The 13,160-nt window shown below is 36.5% G+C and overlaps 1 protein-coding gene across 1 annotated transcript in view; it reads left to right on the plus strand.

Annotated features, from left to right (window-relative positions):
• COG5 (component of oligomeric golgi complex 5) overlaps positions 1–13,160 on the plus strand; it is a 284,211-nt gene that overhangs the window by 173,858 nt on the left and 97,193 nt on the right. Inside the window, exon 11 of the mRNA XM_029233621.1 lies at positions 3,265–3,346. Coding sequence (XP_029089454.1) covers positions 3,265–3,346 — 82 coding nt within the window. The remainder of the gene's footprint in view (positions 1–3,264; positions 3,347–13,160) is intronic.

A 13,160-nucleotide genomic window follows, 5' to 3' on the forward strand; every position in this document is an offset into this window, starting at 1 on the left:
ATAAAATAAGACAAATAATGGTATATAGAATAAAAAGGGTCACACAAACTTTATATTACCAGTCTCTTCAACAAATGATGCTGGAAAAACTGGATATTCATGTGTGAACGAAAGAAATTGGACCCTTACCTTAAACCGTATTCAAAAATTCAAAATGAATTAAAGCCCTAAATGTAAGACCTAAAATTATAAAATTCAGAGTAGAAAATTGGGAAATCTTCATGACATTGGACTTGGCAGTGATTTCATGGATATGACACAAAATCACAGGCAACAAAAAGTGAAATTGACAAATGGGACTACACCAAACTTCAAAACTTCTGTGTGACAAAGGAAACAATTAACAGAATGAAAAGGCAACCTACAGAATGAGAGACAATATTTGCAAACTATATATCTGGTAAGGGGTTGATGTCCATAATATACAAAGAACTCCTACAACTCAACAACAACAAACCACCCAACTCAACTAAAAAAATGTGTGAAGGACTTGAATAGATATTTGTCTGAAGAAGACATACAAATGACCAACAAGCATATTAAAAGATGATCAATACCACTAATCATCAGGAAGTACAAATCAGAATCATAAAGAGATATCCCTGTACTCATTAGGATGACTATTTCCAAAACAGAAAACAGGTGTTGGTGAGGACGTGGAGAAATTGGAACCCTTGTATATTGTTAATAGAAATGTGAAATCATGCGGCTGCTAAGAAAAACTGTGGAGGTTCCTCAAAAAAATTAAAAACAGAATTAATGTATGATCCAGCGATCTCACTTCTGGAGATACACAGTATATCCAAAAGAATTGAAAACAGGATCTTGAAGAGAGATTTGCCCAGCCATGTTCATTGCAGCATTATTCATAATAGCCAAGTGATAGAAGCGATCCAAGTGTCTGACGATGGATGAAGGGATAAAGAAAATGTGATACACAGACACACACGTATATACATACATGTAATGGAATATTATTAAGTCTTTAAAAAAGAAGGAAATTCTGTTACATGCTAAAGATGGATGAAACTTAAGGACATCATGCTAAATGAAATAATCTAGTCACACAAAAAAACAAATATTGTATAATTCCACTCACATGAGGTATCTCAAGTAGTCACATTCTTAGAAACAGAAAGTAGATAGGTAGTTTCCAAGGGCTGGGGGGAGAAAGAAAATGGGAGTTGTTGCTCAATGGGTTTAGAGTTTCAGTTTTACAAGATGAGAAAGTTCCAGAGATCTTTTGCACATCAAGGTACATAGAGTTAACACTGCTGTACACTTAAAAGCAGTAAAGATGGTAAATTTTGTGATTTTTATCATAATTTTAAAAGTATAAGAATCGTTTCATGCATTGTTTTCTATGAACTTAAAACATATGAGGACTGGGTATTATTTTGTTAATTAAAGGGTATTAATTGCCTTTTATTAACTCAGCTAAATGATCCTGTAGATTTCCTTCTGGAGACATTGGGCTCTTATATTAATATATTTCCTAATATTTAATGATAGGTACCTTGCTGACATAAATCCTACTTGTTGAGGTAGATAATTCAAATACTGAAATCAATTTGCTATTATATGTGAGAATTTTGTATTTGTATGCTTAAGCAAGATTGACCCAAGTTTACTTTTTAAAGTGTATGTATGTGTGTGTATGTAGAAGCATATATAGTCACCAAATTTCCTGCATCTTTCAGATTTTTACCATTATGTTGTTATCTGTAGACTTTTCATATATGACCTTTAATATATTGAGGTAATTACCTAGCTTGTTCCTAGCTTGTTGAGTGGTTTTATCATGAAAGTGTGTTGAATTTTGTCAAATGCGTTTTTGTGCATCAGTTGAGATAATCGTGGTTTTGTCCTTCATTTTGTTAATGTGATGTATTAAAATGGTTCTTTAATATGATGAAAAACATTCACTTTATTTTTTTTACTAAAGTATAATTGATTAACAATGTTGTGTTAGTTTCAGTACAGCAAAGTGACTCATTTATTTATATATGTATATATATTCTTTTTCAGATTCTTTCCCATTGCAAGTTATTACAAGATATTGAATATAGTTCTCTGTGCTGTAGGTCCTTGTTGGAAAAACATCCACTTTAAAGTGTATGATATACAATACACATATTGCATAAAATCTTGGTAATCTGAATCTATTTTGTGATCACTGCATAAGAAATTAGCAATTATTTGATTTGCCTTTTTATGATACACAATATCCATTTGAATTCAAAACAAAACTTATTAAAGAAACAAATAACAAGGAAAATAGATATGTGCATAGGCATAAAAATGAGAAATCAGTATTTTTCATTGCTCATTGTCTTTCTTATAACCTTGAAAAGTAGAATTTCATTCTTTGCAAGTACAAAACTAAAGCAGAATGAATGAATTTCCTAATTATTCTTTTTTATGACAGTAGTCATATTTGAACATTATACATATTTATGTTACTAGGGTGAACCATGTGTAATTGGCATTGTTGTACTTCAAAAATAGAATAACGGCAATTTGATATAATATTATCACACATGTAGAAGTACCTTAAAGAGCTTGGTAAAATTTCTGTAAGTGTCATTTTCTTTTAACAGTATTAAAATACTTTGTCCGGTTTTAACAAATGACACTTAAACTAATATTTATCTTTTCCTTTTAGTAATTACTTTCTAAAATATGTATTAATAGTTGAGTGACAGTATGCTGCTAAGCTGAGTAATAGGAATTCCTGTGACTTAAAAAAACAAAAACAAAATTGTGTCTATACTTCAGGCAGTTCTCTTTCGTAATTGGTGAATTGTATCTTGGTGGTCACTCTTGGTCTAAGCATGCTTGTTCTTCATTTTCTTATGGTAACAAAAATTGCCTTCTGTATATAAAATGATGATGATAATAATTGTAATAATAATAACATTCACTGAAGATTTATTATATGTCAAGAACTGTCCCAAGAGTTTACTTTAATAAACTTTTAAAATCCTTGTAATAATCCTGCAGTGTGGGTACTGTTATCTCCATTTTACAGAGGGCAGGGAGGCACAGAATGATTTAGCAACTTGCCCAAGCTCACACAGCTAGTATGTAGCAGAGAAGGATGATGACATGAGACATGATTTGACTCATCTATATATTTCTACTTAGTTACTTAATAATTCCATTGTTCGATAGACTTAAATACATTTTTAATACTTTTTCGATGCTATGTCTTATCCATTGTAATTAAAAAAAAATAATACATCCCCTTTGTTTGGGTCATAGGATGGACATGCTGAAATTTTATACACGTTTTGGAATTCAGTTACTCAGGCACTTTCTTCTCAGTTTCAGACAGCAACAAACTGTAAGTACAGTATTTATTTTGCAAGTTGATTTCACAGTTTTTCAGTTACTTTAAAATTTAATATCAAGAAGTTTTGCTCTATTAGTTTATAAAACATCTTTTAAAAACTTCTGGCTAATTGTCATTTCTTATGTTACCTATATATTCAGTTATATAAGCAATAAATTCTTTTTTTACACTTTTAAAATACTTAGGATGTGAAATAAAATGCTCCAGAAGAATAAGTTAATTCTCCATAATTCAGTCAGAGGAACCTGAATTTTTCCTATGTAAAGGGTGATTGATGTTGAAGAATTTAGTTAAAGCTTGTAGAGTATTTTAATTCCTAACAAAGAGATATTAAAAGGCAGAGACCTTATAGCTTTTCCTTTATTGTTAAAATGAAGATTTGATGAATGAACAGCTGAAATACCCACATCATGAATTAAAAGTTGCTTAACCAAATATAATCCAACAAATTTTTCTTAGTTTGTTTTTGTCATGAAATAATGGCACAGGGTAGTTCTAAACAATGAAGTATACAAACTAGCTAATATCATATAAGTGTTTTTGTCTAATCACTGAATGTAAGAGCATTGAATGTACCTAGGCCTTTTAAAAGTGTTTTGAGAGTTTGTATGTAGTTGTTATTCACATTTACTGAAAGTACCTAGTAATGTAAACATTATTTAGTCCCTGACAACTCCAGAATGAATTAACCACACTGCCTTGCTTCCCTACTTCTACTTCTAAAGGAGTGTGCAGCAAGGCAGTGACCACAGAGAAGGTCTTCATTCGTGTGTGCCCAGACAGAACTTAAGCAGAGGGTTTATTTAGGACTGATTCATTCTATTTACTTCTACAAATCACCCTACTCAAAGAATACTGTGCTTCTCCTCCCTGCTTTAGGTATCTGTTTTGGGCAGCTTTTTTGAGATGTAATTTACATATATAAAATTCACCAACTTTGAGCAGAAAATTCTATGAATTTTTGACAGATGTTTACATCCTTATAACCACCATCACAATTAAGATATAGAACAGGGCTTCCCTGGTGGCGCAGTGGTTGAGAGTCCGCCTGCCGATGCAGGGGACGCGGGTTCGTGCCCCGGTCGGAGTGGATCCCACATGCCGCGGAGAGCCATGCCCGTGAGCCATGGCTGCTGAGCCTGCACGTCCGGAGCCTGTGCTCTGCAACGGGAGAGGCCACAGCGGTGAGGGGCCCGCGTACCGCAAAAAAAAAAAAAAGATATAGAACATTTCTATCACCAACACCCCACCCCCATGTCCCTAGTGTACTCTTATAGTTAATCTCCTATTCCTACCTCTGGCAGCTAATGATAAGCTTTCTGTCTGTATCAGTTAGCTTTTCCTAGATTTTCATAAAACTGGAATCATGCAGTATGAGTTCTTGTATAGCAACGTAGTTATTTTAAGGTTTTAAGGTTTATTCATGTTGTTGCATGTACCAGTAGTCCATTTCTTTTTATTGCTGATTAGAATTTCATTGTGTAGATATACACAATTTATCTATTCTCCAGTTGGGGGAATAACTGGTTTATTACAGTTTGGGGTTATTATGAATAAAGCTACTACAGTCATTTACATACAGGTCTTTTGTAGACATATGTCTTAATTCTCTTGGGTAAACACGTAGAGTGGAATTTCCTGATCATTTGATAAGTATATGTTTAACTTTAAAAAACTGCTGAACTGTTTCCCAAGATAGATGTACCATTTTTCATCCCCATCAACAATGTATGATAATTCTTCTATATTTTCATCAATCCGTGATATTGTCTTTTTTTTTTTTTTTTTTTTTTTTGCGGTACGCGGGCCTCTCACCTCTGCGGCCCCTCCCGCCGCGGACACAGGCTCCGGACGCGCGGGCCCAGCGGCCACGGCCCATGGGCCCAGCCGCTCCGCGGCATGTGGGATCCTCCCAGACCGGGACACGAACCCGCGTTCCCTGCATCGGCAGGCGGACTCCCAACCACTGTGCCACCAGGGAAGCCCTGTCATTTTAATTTTAGCCATTCTTGTGAGTGTTCAGTGAAATTTCATTGTGGTTTTAACTTCACTAGTGTAAAGACTAGTAATGACTAGATTTTCATAGGTTTATTTCCCATCTGTATATCTTCTTTGGTTAAGTGTTCGTCAAAGTGACTGACTTTTTAGTTTTATTTAATTTTTTTAGCTTATTGCTTGTCCTCTTATTATTGAGTCTTAAAATATCCTTATATATCTGATTCCAAGTCCTTTCTCAGATGTATGTTTTACAAATATAGTCCCCTGTCTGTGGTTTGCCTTTACATTTTCTTACAGTATCTTCCAAATGACGAAAGTTTTTAGTTTTGAAAAATGTCTGATTTATCAGTTTTAGGAGGTAGTTTTTCAAATATTCAAATATAGTATTATATAAATACAGCCTTTCAATAGTTTCTTACTCCATGTATGAAAGTAATGGTTTTTCATGAAACCAGTTATGATGAAGTTTAAATTAATATTTAACTTTCACACTATAAGCCAGTTGTGGAATACATTTACTCACATACCAGTAGGAAAACACAAAGATGTAAACTGACCTACGAAATATATAAGCATAATTACAAAATTCATTAAAACCTCAGTTTTTAGAATAAAAGAAAGCAATGTAAAAGCTCATTGTTGCTGTTTTCAAGCATTCATTAAAATTTTACTTTATCACTTCAAAGCCTTTACAAAACCTTGGAGTTGTTGTAGACAGTATTTTTTTTTTTTTAGATTGGTATATTCCTACTCTCTTTTTAAAAAAATTTTATTTATTTAATTAATTTATTTTTGGCTGCGTTGGGTCTTGGTTGCGGCATGTGTGCTTTCTCTAGTTGCAGCGAGCAGGGGCTACTCTTTGTTGCCGTGTGCGGGCTTCTCATTGCGGGGGCTTCTCATTGCGGTGGCTTCTCTTGTTGCAGAGCACGGACTCGAGGTGCACGGGCTTCAGTAGTTGTGGCACACAGGCTCAGTAGTTGTGGCTCCTGAGCTCTAGAGCACAGGCTCAGTAGTTGTGGCACACGGGCTTAGTTGCTCCACGGCATGTGGGATCTTCCAGGACCAGGGCTTGAACCCATGTCCCCTGCATTGGCAGGCGGATTCTTAACCACTGCGCCACCAGGGAAGGCCTGTAGACAGTATTTTATTTTCTTTCTTTAATGAGTAAACTTAATTGGCATTTTGAATATTTTTTTCTCTCAGTGTGGTAGGAACATACCAAAGACATAACCTTAGGATACTTGAAATATTTCAAACCTTTAACTATTACATCTCCCAATATTGTTTACTATTGGTTGATTTAGCACATTTTTAGTAGAAATTGTATAAGGTAAACTTCATCCCAGCAAATCACACAGATATTAAGAGAGTATAACTCTAGGGAGTGCGACTGGAATGGAAATGCCCTTGTCTCTAATTCAGTCCTCTCTGTCAGTTCTGGGTCTGGTTGATTGAATTTTCTTCTTCTTCCTCATTGATATTTTTTCCTACTTTTTTGCATGTCTAATAATTTGTGATTCAGTATCACACATGAATTTTACCTTGTTTAGTACTAGATACTTTTGTCTTCCTGTTAAGTATTCTTACTCTAGGGTACTGTCAAGTTACTAAAAAATAATTTGGTTCCTTTGATCTTGCTTTTTAGATTTATTGGCAAAACCTGAGCAGTGTTTAGTCTAGAGCTAATTATTTCCCACTACGGAGGCTAGACTCTACCAGATACTCTGTGAATTGTGAGGTTTTTTAGTTTGGCTTTCAGGAACAGGCACTCCTCCCAGTCTTGTGTGAGGAACAGGTATATTCTCTCTAATCCTTTTCCTTGAGGAAAAATACTACAAAATTAAAATAAAGTGATAAACACCTGAGAACCTGTTGGGCTGCACCCTGCAGGCCTACAAGGTCTGCATTTGCCCAGCTTCAAGGCTGGAGAAAGAGACAGAATCCATTTATATAGCACATATAGTCCCTGGAGTGTACTGTAGTAATTGTTTAAAATTATAGACAGGCAGTATAAAGGAGATGCAATCATCTGCAGAGTTGAAGATTATATACAGTGTAACAGGTTGTGTTAAGTAAGTAATATTAGGCAGAAAATATCTAAAGGAAAAATTTCCTAGTTAGAAACATGTTCCTTCTGATTTTAAATGTTCATGCTTAATAAAAATAAGTTCTATTAGATATAATAAAATATAATCTAGGGGTTTGACAGTGAATTTACTTTATTTAAAAGGAAAGGGGCCTGAACTTGTCACTGTGAATATTCAGAATAGCTTCTATAGGAAATGTGCTGCTTTAATTATCTGTGGCTGATAGTTATTTCCAAGGTGATTTCTAAGCTTTATGTCTGTTATTTCTCATCGTAGTTTCCAGATAATAATGTTTGTTCACCAACCTGTTGGCTTATGATACATATATTTTTCAAGTCTCAATAGAAACAAGCAAAATAAACATTACCATTTTGAACTCTTGGAAGTGACTTCATAATTCTTCTTTATAATGTGATTTTCCCAGAATGTCTTATCCCCCTTAGTTTTCTCCATAGCTCTCATCACTTACTAATACACTATTTATTTATTTAGTCTGAACTCTTCCCTCCTCCCACTAGAATTTAATTCCCCATAAGACATTGGTCATGGTAGTAGTATCTTCAATGGCTAAAAGTGTACCTAGCACACAGTAAGGCTTCAATAAATGCTTGTTGACTGGAAGGAAGGACGAAAGAAAAAGAGGAAGGAAGCAAGGAAGAAAAGATGCCAGTGCCCTTTTATAATAGCATAAGCACTTAAAAACATTTTTTGAAATATGCTTAAAATGTTCTGGCAAGTAAATCTGTTTTAAAAATTTAAAACCCTTTGTGCAATATTAATCTATCAAAACTCTTAAGCAACTCAAGGAGTTGATTCATACAGTTAAGAAAGCTACATGGTATGTATCTGTAGTGCTTTAGAAAATCAAGTGTGAATAAGAGAAACGCTTTAGGAGATAGGCACATTAGAAGATATAGAAAGCTTTAAGACTTAAAATATATGCTAAAACTCATTATCTTTACCTTTTGAAAGATACAGTGATAAATTGGGAGTCCACTCTTCCTTTGAAATAGGGAGATAAACAAGCTATACAATTATGAATACTTTAGTGTAGATTAAAAAAAATGTTAGAATGGTGTCCATGTTAAATGAGATTTTACTGTGATGCATTTCTTTTTTTTTTGGCTGCATTGGGTCTTCGTTGTGGTGCACAGGCTTTCTCTAGTTGCGGTGAGCGGGGACTACTCTTCATTGCAGTGCATGGGCTCCTCATTGCAGTGGCTTCTCTTATTGCAGAGCACAGGCTCTAGGCGTGAGGGCTTCAATAGTTGAGGCACGTGGGCTCAGTAGTTGTGGCTCGCCGGCTCTAGAGCACAGACTCAGTAGTTGTGGCACAAGGGCTTAGTTGCTCCGTGGCATGTGGGATCTTCCTGGACCAGGGATTGAACCTGTGTCCCCTGTGTTGGCAGGCAGATTCTTAAAAACTGCACCACCAGGGAAGTCCCTGTGATGCATTTCCTAAAAGTTAATGTACAACTTAAATATATATACTTAGGAGATAGATCTCACACCCTCATTTTAAGTACCTTTTAGAACTTTGATCCCTGCAACTGAAGCATTCTTTTTTATTTTTTTTTTGCGGTACATGGGCCTCTCACTATTGTGGCCTCTCCCTTTGCGGGTTTGGGGGTTAGGAGGACCGACGTTTTGTGCAGTCAAAAATCCATGTATCACTATGGTTGGCTCTCCAGATCTGTGGTTCCACACCTGCAGATTCAGCCAACTGCAGATTGTGTAGTACTGTAGTATTTACTATTGAAAAATCCACATGTATGTGGACCCACACAGCTCAAACCCGTGTTGTTCAAGGGCCAACTGTACTCATAAAGAAAAGGTATGTGTATCATACTTATATACCTAAATGAATATTTCAAATCTCAATATAGCTGTGTTACCAAGATCAAGATCAGCATCAAGATCAAGAAACAGAATATTACCTGAATCCAGAGGCTCCCCTCATGCCCCCTTCTAGTTTCTGCCTCTTCTTCTCCTAAGAAGAGTAACCACTAATTTCTGATTGTAGAGATGGGGTTTTTTTTTTTTTTTTTGCTTTAATTATTGCTATTTAAATGAGCAATAATTCATTTATTTATTTTTATTCATTTATTTTATTTTTGACTGTGGTGGGTCTTCGTTGCTGCATGCGGGCTTTTCTCTAGTTGCGGAGAGCAGGAATCAATCTTTCGTTGTGGTGCGCAGGCTTCTTATTGCAGTGACTTCTCTTGTTGAGGAGCACGGGCTCTAGGTGTGTGGGCTACAGTAGTTGTGTCTCACGGGCTCTAGAGAGCAGGCTCAGTAGTTGTGGCACACGGGCTTAGTTGCTCCACAGCATGTGGGATCTTCCTGTACCAGGGCTCAAACCCGTGTCTCCTGCATTGGCAGGTGGATTCTTAACCACTGCGCCACCAGGAAAGCCCAGTTATTGCTATTTTATGCAGATAAAATCATCCAGTTTTAATCTTGTGCTTGTTTTCTGACGTCTCTCGCTCCATGTTTCTAAGAGTTCTCCATGTTGTTGCATGCCCTTGTAGGTCATTCCCAATGTTGTAAAATAAACCATTCGGTCAATATGCCATATTATATTTTATCCACCATATTATAGATGGGTATTTGGGTGGTTTCCCATTTTGAGCTATTTTAAATAATGCTACCTGTGACAATTCTGTCCTTTTTTATTGGGAATAAACCCAGGAATGGAAAATAGGTAGGTGTGGTAGACGGAATAATAGCCCTCCCAGAAATTTGCATGTGTTACCTTACATGGCAGAATGGATTTTGCAGATATAATTTAAAGATCTTGAGATGGAGAGATTATCCTGGATCTTCTGAGTGGGCCCGGTGTAGTCATCAAGGGCCTTAGAAGGGTAAGAGGGCAGTAGCAGAGTCGGAAGAGGAGATGTAATCGTGGAAACAGTGATCGGAGTGATGTAACTGCTAGAAGGGGACCACAAGCCAAGGAATGGAGGTAGGTGAAAAGGTCAAGTAGAAACTCCCTTAGAACCTCCAGAAGGAAAGTAGCTCTGCTGACACCTTGATTTTGATTTAGTGAGACCAAATTTGTACTTCTGACCTCCAGAACTGCAAGATAAGACACATATTGTTTTAAGCCACCAAGTTTGTGGTGACTCGTTACGGCAGCTATAGGAAATGAATATAGTAGGTGATAGAGTATGCATATGTTTAGCTTTAGTAGACACTGCCAAAAAGTTTTCCAGTGTCACTGTACCAATTTAAACTCCCATTGATAGTATATGAGAGTCCCAGTTTGTCCACAGCCTTGCATCACTTGCTGTTTTCTGTTTTTTGTTCTATCTGTTCTGGTGGATGTTCAGTCAAATCACATTGTAGCTTTAATTTTTATTTCCTTTATGATTGATATTATTCATTTTTCCATATATATATTGGCCATTGGCATATGCTCTTTTACACGTCTGTTGATTTTCTATAGAATTGTATGTCTTACTGATTCATAGGATTTTATTTGCATATTATGAAGTATTTTGTTGGTTTCTTTTCTCTCCCTTTGTATGACCATTTCAGTTCACTCTAGGATTGGGTTGGTTTGGGGTAGTTGCAGTTTTAATAGGACTCAGTATATCTCTAATTCTCCCCCCTTTTTTTTTTCTGTTTTTTTTTGTTTTTTGCGGTACGCAGGCCTCTCACTGTTGTGGCCTCTCCCGCCGCGGAGCACAGGCTCCGGACGCGCAGGCCCAGCAGCCATGGCCCACGGGCCCAGCCACTCCGCAGCATGCGGGATCCTCCCGGACCGGGGCATGAACCCGCGTCCCCCGCATCGGCAGGCGGACCCTCAACCACTGCGCCACCAGGGAAGCCCCTCCCCTTTTTTAAGGCATGCTTCTCCCAGGCCTTTAATTGAGAAGTTGGAGGGTCTTTGTCGCCTTAGCCCTGAAATATTGAGGTTATCTTTCTCTGTCCTCCAGTGGCTTTCAGACAAGCTCTTTAGCCTCCCGCCACATGAAACTGCACAATCTGGTGAATGTCTTCATGGGAAGGAAGACCTGCCTCTGTTGGTAGCATGTTCTCTCCCCCCAGGTGGTCTTTGTTTCCTAAGATATGTTTCCAGAAATATGAAGGATATTTTGACCTGTGCTTTTTGAAGCTTAGACCTAGTTCCCCAGCTTCCCTGCAACTGCATAACTAAGTAAATCTTCCATAGGATGCTTGGGTTGAGAATCTTTAAGTTTAAAAATTGTCACTCCAGTTCCATGAACCACTGAAAGCTTTTCCAGTTTCCCTCTTGTCCAGCAGAGGTTCTCTGTATGGGGCAAGCTTGAATTTTAAACAATACCTCTGGCTTCTTTAGTTGTTAAGATGGGAGCACTGGTCTTAACAATTCTTCCACTCTTCTTACCCCTGTTACTCTCAGGATACAGTCCCAACCTGACTTCTCTGGTCCCTTCCTCTCTTTAGCAATCATTTCTTTCCTTTTTAATTTTTTAAATTTCTGTCCTTGAGCTTTTGTTCCTGAATGAATCATCCTCCTTCTTCTCAGTATTTACAAATACCTGAAACACATGTCTATATCCCCTGTTCATCTGGAAAAGTCATACTCATCTTTCCATTCTCACTTTAGAAATAAAGTGTTCCTTGACGCCTCCTTCCCCATACACACACTCAAATATGGGTATGATATCCTCTATCTGCTCCCACAAAACTCTGACATGTTCCCAGTTTCAGTCCTTACCCCACTGCATTGTACTGGCTCACCTCCCTGCCTCGCTGTATCTCCCATTAGGCTCTAGAGAAAGCATCTCTGTGTACTTATATTCCATATTACATTCCTATCACATAGCGCAGTGCTTAATACAAAATAAACATCCTGTTGAAATGGATCCCTAAAGTGTTAATATTAAAGGCTTTAAGTATTAGAAAATCTGAGGAGAAAACCAAACTGTCAAATAAAAATACTTCTCATTAAAAAAATAGTAAGCACTTATAAGGTAAATGAGACCCTAAAATATGAAGTACTTTTAGAACACAAACAACAGTATATATATGTGATAAACAGGGACTCAGAAGCGTGGTGAAAAAATGTTAGCATGATTATTGTAGAATAATAGGATACCAGGTAACGTTTACTTTTTTCCTTATGCCTTTATTTGATTTTTTACAGTGAGCATTTTATATCATTAGTTATAAACTATGAAGCAGTTTTCACTGAGGTAAAAGAAGAAAGCAAATATGAGACTAAGATATTTAATTAAATCTTCCATGGAGATTTGTTGAATGGATAAAAGTGATCCAGTAGTTATGGAAATGAATAAAGTGCTTAGAGTTGAAGAGGAGATTGAGATAAAAAGAGCTAAGAGAAAAAAAATCCCCACTTTACTCACATAGCAGGGTAAATTCCAAGTGGATCAAAGAATTAAATGTGAAATATGGAACCATTCAAGTGCCAGAAGAAACACAAGTGAACAAGCAGCTTCTCTGATTTAATGTCCAGAAGCAGTGATGAAAAGATTGATAATTTGATTATGTTAAAAAATTTACATGGCAAAGAAAACCTTAAGCAAAATAAAATGACAATGACAAACTAGAAAAATATTTATAACTTATATCAAAGAAAAGGAGTTAGTATCACTAATATATAAAAAGCTTCTAAAATAAGAAGAAAAAGGCCAACAACCCTACCAAAAAAAGTGTAGGTATCTCTTAAGCATTTGTAAAAGATGCTCAGTGTCACCTATAAATAGAAAGAT

Source organism: Monodon monoceros, unplaced genomic scaffold (assembly GCF_005190385.1).
Source record: "Monodon monoceros isolate NGI ecotype Baffin Bay Population unplaced genomic scaffold, NGI_Narwhal_1 Super_Scaffold_2, whole genome shotgun sequence".
Classification (NCBI taxonomy): Eukaryota; Metazoa; Chordata; class Mammalia; order Artiodactyla; family Monodontidae; genus Monodon; species Monodon monoceros.